Source organism: Molothrus ater, chromosome 3, assembly GCF_012460135.2.
Source record: "Molothrus ater isolate BHLD 08-10-18 breed brown headed cowbird chromosome 3, BPBGC_Mater_1.1, whole genome shotgun sequence".
In the NCBI taxonomy this organism is placed as follows: Eukaryota; Metazoa; Chordata; class Aves; order Passeriformes; family Icteridae; genus Molothrus; species Molothrus ater.
The window spans coordinates 29,625,296-29,649,075 of record NC_050480.2 but is presented as its reverse complement, the minus strand read 5'-3'; the positions used below and the strand labels follow the sequence as shown (position 1 = coordinate 29,649,075).

The 23,780-nt window shown below is 36.4% G+C and overlaps 1 protein-coding gene across 2 annotated transcripts in view; it reads right to left on the bottom strand.

Moving 5' to 3' along the window:
• Window positions 1–1,193: 1,193 nt before the first annotated feature.
• The window catches only part of KIF6 (kinesin family member 6), a 155,500-nt gene continuing 132,913 nt past the window's right edge, over window positions 1,194–23,780 (bottom strand). Inside the window, exons 17-22 of one of the 2 annotated variants that reach the window (XM_036381431.1) lie at window positions 17,787–17,868; window positions 16,672–16,807; window positions 15,063–15,151; window positions 7,920–8,009; window positions 5,411–5,511; window positions 1,194–2,631 (exon numbers count right to left, since the gene is read on the bottom strand). In XM_036381431.1, coding sequence (XP_036237324.1) covers window positions 2,615–2,631; window positions 5,411–5,511; window positions 7,920–8,009; window positions 15,063–15,151; window positions 16,672–16,807; window positions 17,787–17,868 — 515 coding nt within the window. In that variant the 3' untranslated portion in view covers window positions 1,194–2,614. Of the gene's footprint in view, window positions 2,632–5,354; window positions 5,512–7,919; window positions 8,010–15,062; window positions 15,152–16,671; window positions 16,808–17,786; window positions 17,869–23,780 lie in introns of those variants that run through there. The other variant, XM_036381430.1, reaches the window with a different exon arrangement.

The window sequence follows — 23,780 nt, the reverse complement described above, 5'->3', positions numbered from 1 at the left end:
TATTAAAAGAAGGAATTTTGCTTGTCGGTGGCCAACAATAATTTCTTGAAGCAATAAATGCTTTCAGAAAGCCACACAGACTTAGAGAAGAGATCCAGAAGCCCTTCAGCACCTGAGAGAAGGTCATCAAAAGCTGGAGCCAGGCTTTTGACAGTGTGGCTTGTGAGAAGGAGACAGATAATGACAAAAAGAAAAGTTCAGGCTGGACATAAGGGAAAAACTTTTTGTCAAGATGACAGTCAAACATTAGAATGAATTGCTTAGAAAGGTTATGTGGTCTCCATTCTTGCAGAGTTTCAAGACCACATTGAACAAAGCCCTCAGCAGCTTGGTTTGATCTTGTAGCTCAAGCTTTTTTGAGGAAGAGGTGGGATTAAAACCTGCTGAAATAATTTCCAACCTGAATTTTCCTGTGAACCCAAGACTCAATTTTTGAAGAGAGGAACAGTTTTTTTTAAGAAAGAGAATGCTTTATGTCTTAAGACTATTATTTACTAAATGAGCAATCTTTTTTTCCACGTGATCTTATGAAAATTTTCAAAATATGCAAGAAAGACTTTCTATTTTTTTGTATGGTGTTATATATTTATACGTTTTTTTTATTACTGGATGCAGTTTTGTCAAAGCTCTTAAGTGCCTGGTAAAATCTTAATCTTAGACCATTTTGCCAATCAGGTACTACTTTGTTAACAGTGATTGAATTTCACACCAAATTTATAATAGAGTAAAAAAAGGCTAGAGAATTTTGAAACAGAAGAGTAAAGAATTTTTTTCTCTCTGTGAGTGAGATGCGTGGCAAACGGAGAACAGAACACTGAATCATCAAGTAGTAGCAGCATCACATAACTCTTACGAAGATAGTGCTGAGATCCTTCTTTTAACCAGCTACTTAAAGCTATTGGAAATGCTTCAATGTCAAAAAGAAGGAGATGTTGGACCAGTGATTCCCTTTAAGCCAACTTCAAATAAATCCACCACAAGGGGTATTTCACTGGAAACAAAAAGGGGTGGTTGCTTGACCCAGCAACATTTTGGAACCTGTGGCTCTTCTCCAGCTAGCAGTGTTGAATGGAAGCAGGAATGTGGTCCTGCTCTCCTCAGCAAAGCTGTATGAACAATAATGCAGAGCATATTTAATACGCTGTTTATATATAAAAGAGTGAGAAGAAGAAAAATAATGACACACATAAAAATTCTGGAAGAAGGACATTTTAATATAATCTCCAACAAAGCAGACATATAAAAGGGAGAAGGACTGTGGATTTTTCATATTCTGATTAAATCCTTGAACTCTTCTCAAAGTAAGAGTAGATCTAACTTTTATCTTAGTTTGCAGATACCAAATTCTACTAAAGCTTACCAATTTATATGGTATCTGTGTTGACTTTTACAGAAAATTAAAATGCAAAAAAAGGTAAAACTTTAATATTTTTGAACTGATTGCATATTAATTGTTAATTTGACAAACATATTTTCTGTAGGTTTGAAGACAGCAATTCAACATGTACTTCTGTATAATTATGAATTTGACAAAGAATTAAGTATCAGCATGTATATAAAGAAATATACATCCTTGAGAATATGTGACTTCTACCAATATATTGCTTTATTTTTATGTGACCAATCCATACACGTCTAAATGCATGACTATAAAATTATCACTAGCATAAAAAGTGACAGCTTCAATATGGTAGTATGTATATCTCAGAGAAATAGACTGTACTTTGCATTCAATTTTTTATTTTAATTTGAGGTGTAAAACAAATTGTTTCATAACTGGATATTATGCAATAAAATAGTACCCAGTCAATAGTGAAATTACATTGAATATAAGATATAAATGCATTTAAATTTTCACATCTCATTGGTGTTTCACAAGTATTGGCTTTGTTCTGTTTAAAGCCTATTTAGTGTAGTTGTTTCTTCTAAAACCTGTATATTCTGGGAGGGTATGCATTTTGCACAACATATAATCCATTCTGTACAACATTTAGTCCATTCAAATAAAAAGAAAACAGCTGGGAAATTTTGAGCTCTAGAATTACTTCCTAAAATACATTTGGTTTTATATTACAATGCAATCTCAGTATTCTAATAATCTGATATGAAAATTGTTATTCCTTGAGGAGGAAAAAATCTCAAATGAAATTGTATGGAATTTTGTAATACAGATAACTACTGTTATTGAATGAATATCTCTTGGTGTTCAATAGGTATAATTAACGAAGCCTTATGCAAATCAATGCAAAAAACCCCTACCAGCAGTAATAAGCCTTTCCTAGATTAAAGATGTATAAGAGCATTAATACATTAGATAATTTTAAGATTTAGAAATGTACAATGAATTCTCATAAACAAAAATGTTTGTAAAACTCCTGATTAGTTGTTTCAGATTTGTTAATCTTAATGGAAGGTGAAGATACTGAGTGCAAATACTCAAATATCTATTGTAAGAGAAATGGATTTTGCTGTCAAAGACAATTTATATGCCATCACAAATTAAACCTGTACATGTGAAGTACTTACTTGTACCTGTTTCTAAACAGAAGAGGAAGGGAAAGAATAAAGGACTTTCACAGTTTCTAAAAGGAAATAGTGGAGTCTGACAAGAATTTCATTTGTTCCCCAAGCCTGAAAGGAGATAAAAAAATACATTAGACTACATTTCAGGTTGCATTGTCAGTTTTAAAACAAACTTCAGAAATACAAAACAGAAGAAAGAAAAAAAAATCCTTTAATTTAAATCTTTTAAGACACAAAAATCATTCATCTACTCTTCTGCATTTTCATTTCTCTACCCCAACACTGAATGTGGCATCAAAAGCATGTTTGCCGAGTAGCCCTTTTCTAAAAAGCTTTCCAGTGTTAGTTATTACAGTGCTCCAACAATCCCAGCAAGACCCTGTGAATGTACCTGCTTTAATTCTGCTCTGTTTAGAAAGCAAATGGTAATAACCCACAGTCCCTGAGGTAATCTTTACTGAGACCTCTCATTCCCACCCCTGCATTACTGTCACTAAGGAAATTGAGCATTCCCATGCTTTCCATTTATGAAACTTGTTTTCCACTCTGTTGGCTTCTGCACACATTTTTTTTCCCCCACCTCTAATGTATAGTAGGGCCCCCAGCTTGCTTCTAAGATACTAATACAACAGTTTGAAAGGATCAGGATCAATAAAGGAAAGAGCAGTAAGGATGTTGACAGTTTTAAGCCCAGCAGACTTTGGCTTGGCTGACCCTATGCTTCCTCATGTTTCCTGCAGGGCACTGTGTGTGTAACAGCCATGCAGATAGCGAATACATTTGCATGCAAATGTAGAAAGGATTGTTGAACATCTCAGTTGAAGAGAGTTTAGTAAGGAAGCAAGAGAGCACTGAAGTGGGACTCAGCACACTTTGATCTGTGTGAAAGTGTCTGGTGCAGCTTAATGGCTCTGGGCAAATAATTTCTCTTTTGTTTTTCATGTGTTTGAAATTTCTTGAGGAAAAATTATATGACTGATGATGCAGTGTTTTCCCCCCAAATTTTGAAGTGAGACTACATTCTTCTTCTACCTTTCCTCTCTACCTAACTCTACTTTACATCTGAGAGTTTTATTTTGTGGGGGTGGGAATGGGGACATCATAGCCCCCATCCCTGTCCCATAAAAGAAAACCCTCTAGTTCTCCTCCTTTATCTTGCTAAATTAGAATTTACAAACTTTATTTGCTCAATGGTTCATGCTATCAGTGGCTCCATCCCTTAAATCTGGAAGGTTTTGCCTTTCCTTACGAGGAAGAAAAGCCTTTTTTATCTGCTAGGTTAACTCCAAATCCTTCTCAGAACTTGCTGCGGAGTAGTCTCTTGTCTGTGACACATCAGGTCCCTACACGTTTGCTGAATTGATATAGCCTCTTTACATTTTTATTCTCCTGCTCATGCTTAGCAATTTGTTGAGTCATCCAGCCCTGCACTGCCAGGAAGAGCAAATGATACTCCATTTCTTTTTCATCCACTTAGGGAAGCTCATCTTGTCTGACTGAAATTCAGAATAATTTTAAGTGTTGACTGTCCTTTGTTCCACAAGAATACCTTTTATGACTTGGGGTCTAAAAAGATGTCAATGTTGATAATGACTAGTCCCTTCTGAAACTGATGGATGATGCCAGGTGATAGCCACTGGCTGAAAACAATCAGGATGGAAAAGGCATTTGAGAGAGACATTTTTGATAAGGTGTGATTTAGGAGATGATTATAGGATAAGATGTGCTCTTGTTAATTACATTACTCTACATCACACATTAAGTTAGATTTGGGCCTTCTGAAGGCCTGAAATATTTGTTGTAAGACATTTATCTCTAACCTTCTTTTGATGAGCTGCCTATAAATCCAGTTTAATTTCATTTGCAAAACAAACCTGACTACAGCTTTTCTAAATAAAGACAAAAGGGATCCCAAAACCTAAGCGTGCTAAGTGTTTGCTTTGGATGAGCATAGGGTAGGGACACTGTATTTTCAGCCAGTGTGTGTTTACCTGACAGTTTTCTGATAAGCAAAGCCCCACTTTGTGACAGTGCTAACACCATCTGCCAGGTGCAGATAGCTTGTTGAAAAATGCTGTCGTCAGCAGTGAACTGCTGATGGAAAGTTATTGCTTCAGTAACCACTAACATGCTCATATTCTGTATAATTGATTGCTGCCACTAAAAACTATTATTCAGGGGAAAAAAAAAGCACAGGTCATTTTTCTTTGTCATAATAAATTTTAGGTTACCTTGCAGTGACACTGTTTATTGCTTTCTGCTTCCTGCCAATTTTACTTATCTACACTCTAGAGTGAACTTTATTACCTTCCTATGATTGCTCTTGGTACCTGATTTGATGACAAATACTCATAGAAATTTTCATTAGACCTTGACATAGTGAAATATCTGTTGAGGATATTCTCTTTCCAGGCACAGTGGGCCAGTCGGCCTCCTGAGGCAGGGGTACAGCACAATCATTTGAGTTATCTTTATTTGGTTTCAACTGTTACAACTAAATTTATACCAGATGAGAATCAGAACACATAGTTTAAAGAAAATCTATAGAGAAAAATTTGGATCATCAAGGAACCACATTCAAATGCATTTGCTTAAGGGTAAAATAATATACCATGCAGGTTGCACAGCCATGCATGCACCAGATATTCACTGATGGTGGCTTAGTAAAACAGAGAGCCTTCATAATTTTTCACTGCAGCATTGAGCCACTTAAGAAATACATGTGAAGAACCTCAAGAGTTTAGAAAGGATGAGAACATAATGTAATAAAACTGAAGCCAGAATCAGTTTTCACTTGCATCAGTGTAATGTGGACTAAAGCTATTTTGACTTCAAAATGCTGTACTGGAGATTTTGGTTTGGCTTTCTATATTTTGGCAGGATTTACCTTTCTTCTGGAGGATGTTCTGTCTTGCTTTAATGAAAGCTAGGATGTCAGCATCAGCCTGGCTGTCTCCAGTCAGAGGAATAGATGAACTTGGTGGGGTCCTGAAATAAGAAAGTATGCTTGTGAACTCAAGGGAGTAAGAAGGTTAATTTTTCTGTCACGTCTTTTTTTTTCACCATAAAGGATTTTATTCTTTAGATGCATTGTTAGATATGGCACAGTTTAGCAGAGAATTGATCTCAGGACTTCTTAATGGCCTTATGTAGGTTCCTAAGATTAGCCACCATCTCTTTAGTGTGGGAAGGACACTCGCTTATCAGCTATAGACCTCTTACAAAGGGTTAAAAATATTGTAGTGCTGAGTCAAAGACTTAATTACCAAGTGGAAAAGCTTAATGTAGTGAGTTTACCAAGGAAATGATGGATGTGACTATGCCGTGTGTTTGCTTGCTTCAGGCTGTTATACATCTGAACAGATCAATAGAATTTTTGCCTACTTTGGGGGAATTAAGTTTTCATACATACACAGAAGTAAACAATCACATGGTACTCAGGACATTATTGTATTTGCAGGGCAATGCTCTGACGAAGCAGGAATGATGCATCTGATGCCATGTTCTCAGAAGGCTAATTTATTACTTTATTATAGTTTTTTTTACTTTTATACTATGTTATATTAAAGAATACTATACTAAACTATACTAAAGAATACAGAAAAGATACTGAATGCTGAAAAGATAATAATTAAAACTTGTGACTCTTTCCAGAGTCTCGACACAGCTTGGCCATAATTGGCCAATGAGTCAAAACTACTCACACCAGAATCCAATGAAATAATCACCTGTGGGTAAACAATCTCCAAACACATTCCACACACGAGCACAACACAGGAGAAGCAAATGAGATAAGAATTGTTTTCCTTTTCTCCGAGACTTCTCAGCTTCCCAGGAGAAAAATCCTGGGCGAAGGAATTTTTTCAGAGAATGTGAATGCCACAGGGCATCTCCTGACAGACCAAATCCTTTGTGCTGCTGAATCTCCAGTTCCAGCTGAACTCATGTACCTATGCTGTTAAATCATTGACTTATGACTGTTTTTAACAGATCCTCTGGTGGTGTAAGATGATGTAATACAATGAAGCTGTTCTAATCAGCTGAGAAAGCTAAGAATTTCCACCTGCATCTTTAACCTTATTTGAAGATTGAGCACTAATTGGGAGATGAGAAATACAGCAACAAAAAATTACAATACAGAAGGACAAGGGGAACTAAAGAGAAAAATTTTTTTTTTACATATCATACCTCTGTAATTATAGTTATTTTCACTGTTCCATACTGACTGCAGCAGTAGGTGGTTTCTATGACTGACATATGCAGCAGTGTAATATCCTTGTCTTTGTGCTACTAATTAAGTTCTCAGTTGCTGAATCAGTGAACCAAAATGGAAAAACAAGGAAGAAATTACTCTGAACTTAAAACTCCCCTATTTTTATGTAATTTACAAGGTAATCACAGAACACCAATAAGGGACTATTCTTGATTGATTTTCATTTACTTAGCAATAATACAAAAAATAAAAACCCACAGGATATTGAGAAGGTACTCTCTAAATTCCATTTTAGCTTCTATTTTTCTTCTGCTTTTCTTAAACCCAAATGCAATTTAAAACATTAGGTTTTGGGGCATGACATTTTCCACGATTCTTTTCTGCTCTAGAAATGGATTGTTTTGGAAAATGAAAGATAAAACCCTTGTGCTTTCTTCTTACTAATGCAGTAGGAAAACCATTAACTTGACCATATTTTCCTAAGGGCATTGATAGCCAGAACTGTTGAGCACAATAAGAATATAACTTCTAGAAGCAGAGTGACTTGGCATAATGTTTCAGTGGGAGAACAGAATGTGGAAATAAACACACTAGAAAAAATAGAGAGGTTCAAAACCCTAGCAGTTTCTGTTAACCTGATAAGCAAATTTTGACAAAGCAGTTCCTCTTTTGAGAAAACATGACATATAACCTTTGCCAAGCCTGAAACTTTTGCCATTTTATTTTAACAGAATAATTTGTGGGAGGGACATTAAAAATATTTTAAAGACAAAATCACAAGTATGAAAAAATCTCTGCCTAGTTCCTGCATTCTACAATTCTTCAATACATACACACCCTGATTTCTCTTATTTTCAAATGTTTTTATTTACTCTTTCAGAATCCCTTTCTCTGAAAAGGCTGGGAAGGCACAGTCATGAATATTCATAAGTTTATAGAGGAAAAAAGCTTCAGGCCAAACTCGAAACCACCTTTGTAATCCTGATGATGAAGCAGATTGGTGTAAAGCTATGCGGCAGCCTGCAGTTGGTTTGGAAGTTAGAGGAAAATCTGCAATTTGTAAAATTTTTTATTTTTATATTTCAAGGAGACTGTTTTTGAATAGATGGATGGAGGACTGTGAAGGCATTATATTATTTTATACTTTGCTCTTTCCACTGAGTAGCCAAGGTATAATTCTTACCTTGTTTTTAAAGTTGGGCTACCAGAAGTGACTGAATTGTTTTTCACAGGTGGATCTTCATTAGGGCTCTCTCTACTGGTGTCTGAAAAACTGAATGGGAAATGAAGAAATGAAGGAAAAAGAAGGAAATAAAAGAATATAGCCCTTGTGTAGGCAATATTAATACATACACTACTAATTAATACATAACTACAAAGAAGATGTTTTTCAAAATTTTAAAAATCTATATAAAACACTTGTTTACTGAAAGAAGATTTTCAGTTTAATCCATATGATGATTATGTTTTTGTAGAGAATGTGGCTATGAAAGAATGACAAATACCTTCACAAAAATATACTTTTAGTATTTGCGTTCTAAGCCAGAATTGTAAAGCACTTTGATATATCCAATGTACAGTTTGTAATGGTATATTTAGTTCTTAAACTGAGTATTAGCCAAGTGAGGCCCTTACTCATTTTCTAGTCTTTCTTTAGTCAGGCAAAGTTGTTACCAAAATCAGCGAGAGACTGGGTAAAAATTCAGTGAGGACTTTGGGATGGGGCTTGTTGATGATAGCCAAATATATTGCAAACAGCTGCTGTGCATTCCTGCCTCTGCAGATATCATTATCAAGGAAGCTCACTGTTAGGGAGATGGTTTTCCACCACTGGATATCTAGACACTCTCTGCTTTTCTTGGGAGTTGCACATACAGCCAGATCTGGTGCCAATCTTAGAGTGGAAAAAGTAAATTAGTGTAAGGATTTTTCCAGTAGATGGCAGGATTGGCAAGTTCTTGCTTTTCTAGCTCTGCAGTAGTTTGTTCATTGTTGGCTGATGAATTGATATTTCTGGCAGAGAACTTGAAAAGGGAAAGAAATTTATTACTAAAATTTTACTGTTTTACACTGTGCCAGGTTCAGTTTTGCAGAAGATATTGTGCCCAGGAGTATAAGTCATTTTCAGCTGAACAGCTCCAGGTTTGCTGAATGATTCTCTTTAACTCCTCGAGTCCCACACCATTCACACCTCCCTAATTCAACTAAAGCAATATCTTATTTAATGTCAATAATATTCTGTACTTTATTACATCTACATATTACAAGAGCTAGAAAGGATGTGTGATGTTATTACCTACTATGTGGTTCAACAATATCTGGGAACCTTATATCGTCATTCTGCTTTAGGATTTCCTGAACATTTTTTCCACTGATTTGGCAGTTCTTAAAAATGAAGTGATTAAGTATTTTAAATTCAGTTTTCTAAAAGGCCTCTGTGTCTGTGCCCTGAGATACTGAGGCATCCAAGACACATAACTGAGGTTTATTAAATCTCTACACATCAGCTGAACCATAGCAACCATCCCTGACTCTATTCTTAGCCTACAACAAATATAAAGTAATGTGACTTAATGTGATTATTTTTTACTGCTTTTTTTAAAATTAAAATAAGCATCTTTGCTTTCTCTTTGCCATGCACAAAATGTATAATTTTACAAATACTGAGTCAGCTGAAGTATTTTAAAGTTTCAGTAGTTTACCTATTTGAATTCTTTTTTTCCATTGTAAAAAAAAAATAAAATTGCCCAAAATTGTTAAATCCCCATTTGAAAGGGATTTGGATTTAGACTGATTAAAAAGAAAAAAAAAACCCTATATACTAACTAAGGTGTGGCATGGTTAGAACTCTAGGGATGTCAGTTTCTAGTACATTCCTGGACCCAAGGACAATACGGCAAAACTTGCCTCAGGGTGCTCTGGTAGAATTGGCACCCATGGAAAGCAATATTAAAAAACCTACTTAGACTGATGAGATGATGCCCAAAATCAGGAAATTAACATTACTGCATTTAGAGATGGACCCTCATCTCCTATCCGGTGCCTGTGGGGTTGCAAGCAGACATTTTTATTGTGGGATGCAAACTGCTCTCCTGCAAGTTAAGGAAATTTATAAGGAAGCTTGTAACTATTTTTTGAAATGACTCAAAGTACTGCTTCCATGTAAGAGGTTCACAATTAGTGTGCTAATCAAACAAATGAGTTCATCACTTTGGCAAAACTCAAATCCATCTCTTATATCCTAGAGATTTCTTTAATTCCTAGGCTAGAGGGATCGTCTGTATGGGGATAATTTGCATCCTTCATACTGATGCTCTGATACTGACATTGGAAGATAAGTTGAATCATAGGGGGACAAAAGAGTGTAATTCTGCTGTGCAGTGGTTTGTATGTTCAGATATAACTTGTTCCTAGCCTGTTCTTAGAAGTCAGGACACTCCTTATTCATCTGAGTGTTAGATGATGTTCTAGTAATGCAAAAAATTGAGAAATGTTCTAGTAATGCTTTAGATTTAATGGCAAGTCATTATGCCAGCATGGGGTGGAGGTAATAATACCCCACTCTGTGTGACCAGCATGAAGGACTGGACATCTCAGGATTCTCCAACAAAGCCAAACAAAATTATGCCTGACATACTTTAGTGTGATGAAAGTCTTCTTCAGGCAAGGGGTTGATCCAGAGATATCTAGAGATGCCATTCAACATTTCTCTAATGTGCAAACAGGCATTCCTGGAACACATTTTGGATTTGGGTGGACATGCAAGGTATGTAAGTCCTGTGTCTGTCTGTCGCCCAAGCTTTAACCTCTAATATTATTCAGCTTGTTTTGACAGTGTATGATTCATATTTTCATTCTCAATCTATCTGATTTTTCCTTGAGTTGAATTTAAGAAATCTCAAAGACTGCTTCCTGACAACTTCAATAAAATTCCTACTTTTTCTGGATATTAAAGATAGTCTGTCAACTTTATATGTCTGTTTGTTTTCATAACCTAGTACCTGATGTTTCACCCAGTGGATAACTTTCTTTTTCTGGCGCGACTGGGGTGGGGGAGAATCCTCTGTTGAGAGTGTATGTCTCAGGCAGGCATGGGACAGGGGTCACAGAGATGTACACAGGGTTGCAGCAGAGTTTCCCTTGCTGCAGGAACCCAAGGACCAGAGACAACTGACCCATGGACTGATCAGCTCCATCAAGTACACTGGGTAGAGGAGCTGCAGAGATGATGCATGTCATGGTATGAGTGCTTAATTTGCCAGCTGAAAAATAATGGAAAATCAGGTAGATTAAAATGGAAATTGAAAATTTGAAGGTGTGTAACCTCTGTAATGTTAAGAAAACCTCAGCTGCAGTTGTCCAATTATCTGAGTTTTGGACATGAGGGGAACAGATGTTCAGTGTACAGACAGGAAAGATTCAAGCTGCTTAAAGCTGAGCATTTTAATAGCTGGCTACAAAATTAAATTTGGCCTAACTTGCAAATTCATAGATGTATTGTTCCAGTTGTTACGAAAGAATGTGAAAACCTTTGAAATGTCACTAATCGATGATGTTATTCCCAGATTATATTTTTATCATTATGTAACACTGCAGAAAATGGGCAGGAATAAAAAATGATTAGACAGAAAATGCTGTAAAATATGTAAACATTGAACTTGTTTCACACAACATTAATATGGGGGTAACTGTTGCGATCCAGGACAGTAATTGTTAAAAAAATCTGTTGCTCAGAGTCATCAGACAACATGAAGATTTATTTGAAAATGATGCCAAGGGAATTTAAAGTGCCAGGAAGACTTTGAATAAGAAACAGAACAGCCGAGGAGTCTGAAGTTGAATATACTGTGGGGCTTGCTGGAATAGGACAAATGAGATGCAGTAAAAGGAAATGAGTGAGGTTAAGAAAGATTTGACTGAGATAAAAAGGAATGCATTCATTCTAAGAGGAGGAAAAAAATCCAAAATTTTTGTAAGATTTGAATAACGAACATTTATATGATTCAAAGGGAATACAGGAACCCTTCAACACTACTGAAACGAAATGTTCAGTGAGAGAAGCAATTTGAATAGACAAGGATCTGATAAATTCTTTAAATGAAAGCCATTGTGGGAGAGACTGTATGAGGAAGAACAAAAGGCTGTGCTTGAATTCTGAATGCATGGAACATATACGCAGTGCTGAGCCTGACATGCATTTTCAGACTTCTTGCAAACTTGAACAAGAATCCATTAAGAGACATAAACATATATACAGTGTGAGTTCAGGTAACATATATACAGTGTGAGTTCAGGTAGCACCACAGCTTTCAGACCTCACTGACTGAGGCAGTCACTATTCAACTCTTTTATTAACATAGACTCATTTTGACACTTTAACAATTCAGCCATTTTTTCAACTGAAAAAAGAGACATATTTGGCCATGCATCAAGTGCCTTTTAGGTGTGTGCATCCTTCTTAAGCCTCAAAAGGATTACCAGCCTCCCTTCTCTGTTATTTTAGTTATAAATTAACTTAGTATAAAATAAAATTTGAGCCTTCCCAAGGCTTAATTTTCTCTGGAAACATGACATATTAGGTGTGTCAAACAATAATAATGCACACAAGTCATACAGTAGAAGGTGATCAAAAGACCTTGTTCAAACACACAAAGATTAGGAATACACCTGTGTCTTTTGCATGCTGAGTTATATAAATTATTATTGCCAGCCTGAAGATTGTATTTACATCCATTCCCATTCAGGAGTTTGTATGAATGGTTTTACTGCATGCTTACTCTGTCAATAGCACTCTTAGAATTTAGCCTACATAGTTTTAGATCTTATACTTATTGAACACACCTGTTAACTGAATTCCATCTTGGAAACAGGTTTTATTTACACCACATTGTATCAAACATAATTTATGTCAGCTTTTGCTTTGGTGGCTGGTTATTCTTCTGGGTGAAGACAGCAATATCATTCCAAAAGGAGATGGTTGATTTTTATACAGGCTAGAAAAAAGAGCCATTTGTGTCTCAGGAAAATAAGTGCCTGTAGCCTGGATTCATTCTACACAATTATGGGAAGTGGTAAGTAAAGTTGCTGTGACAACTGGGGCCAAAGAAATCCTCGGGAAATAAATATTCTACTATTTTATTCTTTTAAAGTCTGAAATTTGAAACCATTACTCTAAAATGTTATTGACTCGAGTAGGGGAAAAAGTAAATTTTCATGCCCAGTGGGAGGTTAAGCCTGTAGCTCCTGCCTCAGAAAAAGCAGAAATAGTGTTTCTACTTCCATATACATGCCACTGGAAATGTACCCAAGTAAAATACGTTTAAACAGCCTAACATAAAATAAGATCAACTTTCTAGAACCATAGGAAGGAAAGAGCACTTGACTTTTAAAGATTATTGCAAGAATATTGATAGAGATGGGAAAATAAAGCTACATTCATCCCAACTGCCTCTACAATTTTAGTTCCAGAAGATAAATATTCTGTGTCTGTGATATTTATGCAAGGATCATCCAGTCAGCCTCAGTCAATATGCCCATTACTTAGACACAGAGAAACTGTTCACTGTAAAGAACATGCGCTTTTTGCGGGGAATCATGTGGGGCAGTACAGGACTCTGAAGTAAGCTTGGCAGCTGAAAGCAATCAGGCACCTTTGTCCATTCTAGTCAAAATGCCAAATGGACTTTCTTTAGACTTGTCCTCCAGTAATAAACATGAACACTAAAGGCATTTGATAGAAAAGCTTAAAAAAACATAAAGAAATCAGTTATGTGATTTTGTTTCTGAGCCAGGGAAGGAAAACGAGGATTCACCACTGCTGGAGGCCAGTTCCCCATTGCTCTAGAAAGCGCCTGGGCATTACCATATGCTCTTTTTAGTTCAAGAATTTTTAATTAGAGTGTGAAAGGCATTGCTCTCCTGAGCAATGCATCAGCACACCAACTGAAATTTGTTGTTCCCAAGATCAACGGGGCAGAGGGGTTGTGCAAGAGATGCTTAGTTCAAAGGACAGCATAGAGAGTGACAGTCATGGATTGCTTGAGCTAATTTGGCTGAATTTGTGCTAAGCTAGACCAAAAATGCTCTCATGTTCTGGTCCATGAGCTTTTCTCTGGGACAAGTAAACTTCAGCCTTAGACCAGAAATGAACAGCACAGATTAGGCCTAAAAGCATTTACAAAGTGATTAATGCCTAAGTCTTAAGAGGACACTGAATAAGAACCAAAGCAAAGTAGAGAAGACTGGAGTTGGTTTTCATCAGTTTGAGAGATCTGAAAATGTCTTGTCAGAAAACTTTAGAAGACTATGTCTATCATTTTCTATACTGATTATGGAGCATTTACTATGGATACATGAGAGTGTTAAATAAAACTTTGAAGTTATTTTACAGTTTTAAGAAAACAGTAAAACATCATTTATGCAGATGACTGTCATAAAAATGTAGGTAAAGCCACTCATCAGAGGAATGTTAATTGCATAACAAGGAGGAGAGAGGGGCAGAAAAAGAGCAAGAGAAAGGTGGGGAGGGAAAGAGGAAGAGAGAGGGAGAAAGAAGGAAGGGGAGAGAACAACTCCATTTATTGTCCTTGAATGTGCAAGAAAGTGCAAAAAACTTATTCCACAAACCTTTTATTTCATAAAGAAGTTAGTGAAATTCAAGTGGGATCCACAGTGATTAACAGTTAAAATATGGGTTCAATCAAACCTGCACAGTCAGGTATGTGGTTTCTTGCACACTACTTTCCCTGATGGTTATGAAAAACCTATTACTGCAAATTTAAATTTGAGGTGTTAAAATCAGAGGTGACTGTTGATGAAACAACCAAGATGATTACATTTTTCTCCTGTATATGACACATCACCATCTTACAATATCAAATATAATATCATTGTGGAATAATATGCTGCATAAATGTAGTACTATGACATTTTTCAGGAGCAAGTCTATCTCGGATATATATGAAATAGCTTTTAAATCTCTTTTGGTTTGAAGTCCCCTACATACATCCCAAAGGAGATATAGTCTCCTCATTCACAAAACTGACTGCTAACAGGCTTACCATTTTGAGCTGTTGTGGGGCCCCTATAGAAAAGTTTCCAAGGTTCCAAGACAAACATGTCAAAAGAACTGAGGTCCTACCTTCAATAGGACTTCCAAATAATGGAAGTGAATGATAAAATTTACTTCTTTACACAATTGTTTCTGTTGTAACTGAAAATACAGTGTTTCAGTGTGGTACTTGCAAAAGCGTTCTGGACAACTTCACTTTTATTAAAAGGGCATTTTTTCCCATGTAAGGAAGGAAAAGAAAAATAAGCAATTTACCTGATAGGTGATAGGTGCTGTGAGGATCTGATAAACTGTGGATAAACAGGATTGACAGTATTTGGTGAGTCAACCATCTCTGGCTTTTCCTGCTCATTTAGATTGAAAAACAAAATTATCAGGCTAGGATTTTTTTAAAGTGCTTCATATTGGACTATAAATTTCAGTAATAACAAGGTAAGCAATGACTCATTCAGAAAACACAGAGCCTGAATCACACAGTATTTTCTCCACTTGCACAAACACTTCTGAACAAAGAGAAAAGTATTTAGGATTGGTCCGAGTATTTTTAAGCTCAAGTTACAGGTTTTTAATATGTAACAGCATATGTTCACTGATTTCAGTTTCTTAGGGAGCTCAGATGTATAGATAGGTCAAGATCTAAGAAATCAATCCCAATTATGTTTTCCAGTTCTCTAATCTTCTACTGATGAATCATGAGAGGTTGAATTGTGGAACTCTCCTTTTAAGGGATGGAGAAAAATGTGCTGCTGTGTATTCAAGAATATTACTTGCAGTGCTTTGAAAAGCCTAAATATTTAGACAGGAGGGTGACTAAAACATCATCCTCTTTGCCACCTATATGGTTAGGGGTTTTAACTGGAAAAGTATTTGGTCATGCTAACTTGCAGTTAGGCTGCTTAGGTGGCAGTGTATGGGTAACTAAGTTCCCAATGTTGAGTTCTGTATTTATTTTAGGCTGTTTTCTTAAAAATGTTGTTTAAATCTATACTCATGAGACTTAACCAAAATATAAACTAAAACTTTCTTTCTTTATAACAACTTTTCCTCAAGGAGGAAATCTTCTCTTCCAGTTAATAATAAATGATTTGGGATGGACTGCACTCAGCATTCTTTTTCATGAGGCTGATGTACATTTGGCCGAGCTTTGCTGTGAGTTGCTGTGTCACTACTTGAAGACATTAAAAAAGTGTCAGGAGGGGAGCACAAGAAAGCTAGGTTGTTTCAGTAGAATGTAGTTTTCAGACTGATTGTGTTATGAACTTCCAATACACTGGTTAAAATGACAGGTCTTTAGGTCATTTTTACACAAGTCATTGCATTAACTCACTCTGTGCTTAAACACTGGTGGACTTCAGCTAGAGAGTGAGGAAACACCCTGTGCTGGGAGCTGATGATCCTCTGGGAGCCTAGGGAAGCTGAAAAGTTACTGGAGCCTTTGCAAGCAAAGGCAGCTAAAAAGTAATTTTTAGCAATAATTTTGCAGCATATTTGCAGCAAAAAATGCAGATGAAATCATAGTTTTGCTAGCAGTAAAAAAGATTATTTTTTGCAATCTGATAATATTCTTTCAGAGTTGTTAGCATTTTGGGCCCATACTTCCCTACTAATCAATTTGTTTGGGAGAACATCAAAAAGAAAATAGAGCAGGAAAAAAATGGGTTTGTTTGATTTTTTTTTTTAGCTTCACATAAGTATAATTCCCATTACCTTTGTCCAACTCACCTTGGCATAAGTACAGGTGAACCAGACCCTGAATTCCTTCCTTCATAGTCCTTTCTCTCTAGTCAATTAACTACTTCTTAAAGAAATTATTGAAGATGCTATATTCACACGAAAATGGAAGAAATACAAAATTATTTCATACCTGGAATTTTTTTGCCTCTTCAGACCACCAGACCTCAAAGTCTTTTTGCACCTTCATCTTCACTTTTTCCATAAGAAGCTGTAGGTGTTCAATCTCTACCTTCAGTCCTTTGAAGCGACTGTACACTGTTTTATAGCTAATATGAGAAGAAGAAAGTGTATTACAGAATTTCCAACATATATCTGAACAAAGGTTAGTCCTACCTAGAACTGTTAGAGATTTAAACTATAAAATAATGTATAATAATCAGAGATGCAGAGGACACAGACAGATGGTAGAAGGAAACATCTCATATCTTACAAAAGCTTCACAGGACAGTAAGTGCAAGAAACTTATTCCACAAACCTTTTATTTCATAAAGAAGTTAGTGAAATTCAAGTGGGATCCACATTGATTAACAGTTAAAATACGGGTTCAATCAACTATGAAAATGATTTCTTTTGCATTCTCAACATGTTACCATTAATAAATAACTGGTGTCTGGGATTCAGATAGGAGCTGAGACTGGTTCTCCTGATGGAAGCTTCATTAGATGCAAGCTTCATTACTCTCCTGGCTAATAGACACTTGGAGATTTACCAGGAGTATGAAAGAGCCAGATTTTTTCCTCAGAGATTGTGAATAACAAATGCCAGCAAAATACTTCATACTGATATCCTTGTATCTACTTTTTTTAATCCTCCCTGCAAGGATTGGTTAACCAATGTGTAATCTGCATATTATTTACACTTAGTGAGTCCTGTATAACCTAAAGGGTTTCTTTAGGACAAGAAAGGCAGGACTTTTCTGAATCAACCCAAAAGGCTCACAGTACATTTGGATTCAAACAACAAGTTGAAAACACTAATCCTCAGGGAGGACATTAAGCTGTTTTTATTTCTTTTTAACCTTTAGCTCAAGCATAAATTTTACCTCTCTCATCTACTGTGGCATCTGACAGACAAACCAACAGCATATACACAAATTTAGAACTATTAGTGAACCACAAAGCTGATATTTTTAAAATGTCAGAGAAAACCCTGAGGGTAGCTGCATGTGCAGAATTATAATTGGAATATACTATCAGTATAATTTATCTTCTGAAGGATGGTAGAAATCTGAGGCAGAAGTAGTACCTTTTTTTTTCTTCTTCAATTTGCATTCGAAGATTCTCTTCTACTGGATCAAACATTAGTTCTTCAGAAGGATTTAAAACAGCTATAAGGTAAATCAGATTTAAGCAATGACTATATGTTGTCCAAAGAAGCAACTTCTGATTAGAATAAAAACTAACTTTTAAGAGGCAGTTAATGAAATTGGGGTGATTAACCATTTCTCTCTTCTGGAACTGCTTCTTCAAATTCCCTATTTAGGCCTTAGTTAGTAGAGGACATAGTCAATAACAGTAATTTGAATAAAATTGCTTATAATTGGGTTTTTTTCATAATTAAAGATTGGAACAATAATTTTAGATATAGATAAAAGCAAGTTAAACATTCATATTTGGCATAAAACACTATCAAATGTGTTAAACCACTTTTTGCAATGGTTTTGCTAACAAAAACAAGACCAGAAACTGTTGCAAAAAGAAGAGACATCAGTAGCTCTTGAAAGAGAAATTTGGAAAGCAAAAAATTAGTATATATAAGGAAAATATCCTTATATAATTTTCAAGGTAAAGGATAACTAAGGAAATACCTTAAGAGTAGCCTAAGTTAGCAGCTTATGATTTCCCTATCCTGTAACAGAGGTAGTTAACATGCAATACACAATATGCTTATTCTGAGAGATTGTGAAACAGTCTTTCCATCACAGTTTATATGTTCAGTAGTGAAAGGAAATGTAAAGTTACCTACTAATGTTACAACAGTTTCTGTTTCTGGGATGACTGAGAAGAGTTTTATGTTCCCAAGAAAACACGTTTGACCTTTTTAACTCAAGTAAAATTTAAAAAACCAAAAGATTTGCTGTACAATACATACAAGTTTCCACCCCAACTCTTATTTCTGCCAAGAAAATAAATCCTAAGTCAGTCTGTCACGAGGCCTGAGGAGCGCACCATCTCTTCAAGGAGAGGAATTCTGTCTGGAAGAAGAGGGCAGCAGTGATCCCTCTCTGCCTGTCAGCACACCAGCTGAAACCATTAATCTTTTGTAGTAGCACCCTATAGCTTAATACAGATGATGTTGAAAAGCATTTTATTTCATTACTTAGCTAAAGCATGTTAATACAGACAGTCAAGGTGGACAAAGCCCATGAACAAGTCTCATTTCATACATTGAAAGGCCTTGCTGTGTGTGATTACAAAGAAGGATAGGGTGAATACATTTGTGGTGGGGAGAGTACCCTTAAAAGATAAAAATATAAACTGCTTGAAATGTTAAAGTGAACAAACGAGACAAGAGGTGGAGGAGATGATACAACAGTGATATTGTATAAGTTATACCTGAACATAACAGATAACACAAAGGTCATCATAACCATGCCAGAACCTTTAAAGAAAGGAGAAAACTTTTCCACGATTGCAAGGGATGAGGTTTTTCTGATTTCTCACATATCATCCCCAAGAGAAGGCATAATGGGGAAAAGCACAGCTACAGATGGAACTGCTGGGGAGGCACTCATTGCAGAGCTCCTGAGGCTTCATGCTTTTACTTCATGAACACACAGCAGCCAGGCTTGAGGGAAATGTGCTGTTGTGGAACAAACTGAAATGATTTAGGGAGTTACTGGCTCTCAAGTGAGCCATGCTCACAGACTGTATGAGAATCTTTGTTATGTTTCCATGAATATTCCAGCCAGACCTACTGTGAGCCAATTTCAGGTTAAAGGGGACTCTCCTGAGCATGCTGAAGTGCATTTGTCCTATTTGCACAATCTGTGACTGTGTCTGAATTCAGGAGGCAGCAGCTCTAGCCCCTTACAATGAAGGGAAATAGCATGGGGTGGAAGAGTAACATCTTAAAATGTTAATGCTGTTTCTGAAGTGAGGACTTCCCTACATGAAAACATCACCAAATTCTGGTAGTTATTAGAGAGTGATACAAGCCAGAGTATACCTTTCCTTCCTTGGTTTATTAGGACATCTAGTACTTGGAAAAATACTTTTATATTAGCTCTGAAAGGTCAGCCAATCTTAGGCAAAATTTTGTCACTTGTATATAAAAACAGCAAAAGAATGGTTTTCTTTCTGCTGATTACATGCAGCAGATGGGATTTTTTGGTTGCATGTTACCTTCAGAAATAATAATAAAGCCTTTTGTATGAGATGAAAACCTTTATCATAAACAGGGTCCAGCATCCTCACCCACAAATGCAAGTCTGCCCGTTATCCCTAGCTGGAGATGAAAAGCAGAAGTGCAGCTGTAGACAAGGTGAGCAGCAGAGTTTTGTGAATGGAAAGAGATGAGTATACTGCAGGCTGGTGTGGCCCCAGCAGCAGAAATAAAATCAGATAAATGGCTAAAACTTACATATCCCTGTGCACATCACTGAGTTTGGGTCACAAAAGCGGAAGAGATCTGATCACAGTGTCAGGTGAAGTCCAGTAGTAAGTCAAGTCCAGGACATGCCTGCCAGGGCACTGCTTTGTAAGTTCTCCAGTGTCTTTTCCTAAGCTGTTGCAATATCCATTTCAGTTTCTTGTCATGTCTGCTCATTGCAGCAATATGTTTGTAAACTGAACAACATTCTGCTCTAAAGACTAGACCTTTGCAATATACCTACTGTAATTTATACAAAGGATCATGGCTCTTTCCTGATGTTCCAAGCAAAAAGACACCTAAAGTCTGGTGGATGGTATTTCAACACTTATGTTTCCTGCTACTTCTGCCTTCTCCTCATTCCCTGCTACTTCTGTTCTCCCTTCTTCTCCTCTTTACCTTTCCTGATGAATCCTTGCAGTGGCCTTTTTCTGCCCCATGGCTTCTGCTGCCTCACACCCCTCTCTCTCCTCTTACCAGTCCGGCTTCTGCTGCCTCACACCCCTCTCTCTCCTCTTACCAGTCCAGGCAATTTCAGCTACAGCTGAAGAAAGGAAGCTAAGGCAGAGGTTACTGGCTCACTGTATCTCATATCTAATGTTAGCATTCTTCAGTACATAGGCTCAGTCATTTTATAATAATGTTAGAGGGATGCTGAACAAATAGACTGTAAAACATAAAAAGCATACTATTTTCTCACAAATTCAATTTAGACACCTAAGAAAAAAATTCTTTTGGCTACAGCTTTTTTTCCTCTAAAGAGTTTATTGTACATATCTGCCTTCCCATGCAGAAACAGAAAATATGTATTAACCACACATATGTCAAGTACATGGAGATTATGAAGCGCTGAAAAATCATGACATCAGCTTTGCCCACATACATGAAAAAATTTGCAATACATTAAAAGATGTAGTAGAGGTGCTATTGCTAAAGTATTAACTATCAAATATAATTTCTGCAACTGCACAGAACACAAAATGGTATCTGCTTTGTACAGTCAGGATTGACTTTTAATTCATTGTTTGACAGTTTGTCATATAAAACTCAGCTGCACAGTTTAGATCTATGCTTTTAGTGCATCAGCTGAGATGATTTCATTCAGTTGGAGTGTAATATCACATGCACTTTTCATGCCCCAGTGACTTCTCCTGGGCAACAAATGCAGTTGCTGCAATTTAATCCTGGATAATGCAGCCCCAGGTTTCAGGGGTGCAGGGAGGTATGACATGCATGCTTAGGAAGACATTGGCTCTGTGTATACTAGGGGCTTCTGATGGCATCCAGTTCTGTACAACAGAACTATTTTGGCAGCAGTCAGCAATGTACTGATAAGGAGTATTAGTTTCTTACATTAACGTAACTGCACATAGAGCTGAGTCGTAAAAATTATGAAACCTAAGTTATGACACCTTTTTTAAGAATACTGAGTCCTCAGATGAAAAGAGACTGGCAGAGAAGAAGAGACTGGCAGTGCTACACTTGGTAGGGAAATAGCTGGCAAATTTGATGTTTACTTTAAGGTTAACTGTTTTTGCTTCATCTTCATATACAACCGATTTGGTGAAGTGAGCACAGGACACAACTGATACCAGCTGCCCACATAGAGATGAAGGTGAGCTCTGCATGAGGGGACAGTTCATAGGATAAGAGTTTTTAATTTTTGGTGCTTTTTTTCCCATAAAGAAGACTGTAAGAGGCATTGAAAGATATAATTATTAAATTCTAATAAAATGGCCAATTTTGGAGTACAGGAAGTAGTAAATTTTACAGCACATTCCACATGATCAAATCACAAAGTACCAGAGAGAAATTGTAGCACCTGCTAACTGGATCACTGTTTCAAAGCCATGTGGAAAGTATGGATGAAACACACTATTTCTAGAATGATACCAAGTGTTATCACCATAGTTTACTACAAACTGGCAACAACCTGAAATACTCTGGCAGATTCTTGTCTATAGTCAGAAAATTTTACAAGAAACTCTCTGTGACCCTGAACTTTATACTCTCTGGAGTGCTCATATATTTCTCAACCTGAGTGTATCCTGAAGGTCAAACTCCTAGGGATTTATTGTCTTGTGCCTTGCCCTCCAGCTGTACTTTTGCAGTCAGATATTTTCATTTTTTTTCACTGGATAGTCTTGTGTTTATCTGCTTAAATTTATAGTCACTTGAAGTAACCAAATTTAGAATTTACTTTAGTATCCCATTAATATATTTACTGCACTATTTATCAGCTTTGCAGCTTTTGGCAAACTCCAGTATTAGTGCTTTCAAAATGGACATATGTTGAAAGTTGATTTTTTTTTTTAAAGGAATACCTGTCTATCATTATTCAGGATCATCTTACAAGTAATTCTCCTCTTTTTCTTTATATTTCCCCAGGGCCATGTCAGCCTATGTTTGTCACTGGGCACCATGTGTGTACCTTATACAGAAGCAAAGATGAGTACGCACAATGTAACTCAGGAGAAGATGAAAATACCCTGATGTCTCGATGAGTTTATATTGTGGGTTTAGAGCAATTTTCTTAACCCTAATATAATAGATTTTTAAAATTTTCAGCCAGTTTGTCATAGAATACACTGAAACACACTGTCCTATTTTCAGCATTTTAAAAGTTAATGGATGTGCAGCGGATTAAGGACATGTATTTTGTTGATTTTGATCACTGAATTTAGTAAAAGTGTCCATTGGTATGCTGCTTTTTAAATCTTTTTTTGTTTTGTTGGTTTTTTGGTAACATTGCATTGCTTACTGTTTTACTGGCTTAATACTGGCTCAAACTAACTTCCAATGCACACCTGGCAAGCAGAGCTATTTTTCCCATCTCAGGGAGCTGTTTTTCCTAAATACAATCACACTTTAATTCCCTTAAGTTTCTTCTTTGAAACTAGTAATCTATATTTTTTTTCCTGAAAATACATGGCATACAAAATAGGAGGTGTTACCTTCATGTCAGCTGCACTTAAGCCATGCAAGCTTCTAAAACCATCATGGCTAAAAATTCCCTGTTGCTTTCCAAATATACAATTAAAATAAACTGGGGAAAAAAAAACCAAAACAAAACCAACAAAGCAGCTTCAAGTTTAATATGTTCCATACATGCCAGTTAATCTAGTGAAGCAGTAACATAGCTGGGTCTTAGCCAGGAACCCCCTACAAACTCAGATTCTTGCCTAAACTTAATAAATACTTTTTACCATTTGATTACATGTGAATCCTCTCGCATCATTTATCTTGTTCATAACATTAGATAAAATCATACCTGATATGTTTGAATGATCTTTCTCTGCCTCCCAAGAAAGGGTGTGATTTGTCATCCATAAGCTTTGAAGTTTTGTAAACATTAATTTCTACAAAATCCAAGAGCTGTCATGGAAAAAAGAATTAAAAATCTCTTTTCTAAGCTTTGTCATGAGACATTAGGAATACCCCACCACCAAAATCCAGACTGCAGTTCAATAGGCACCACAACTTTTGTAAAGTAATGCCTAGTCAAGAGAAGGATTTGACTGAAAATAATATAGCACAACTTTCCTAAGAATAAGACACACCTAAAGGTGCTAAGATGTAGTCAACAATGAGTGTCACAGATTACTGGGCACAAACAACATACATTGGCAAAGGCAGCAAAGTTTGTGC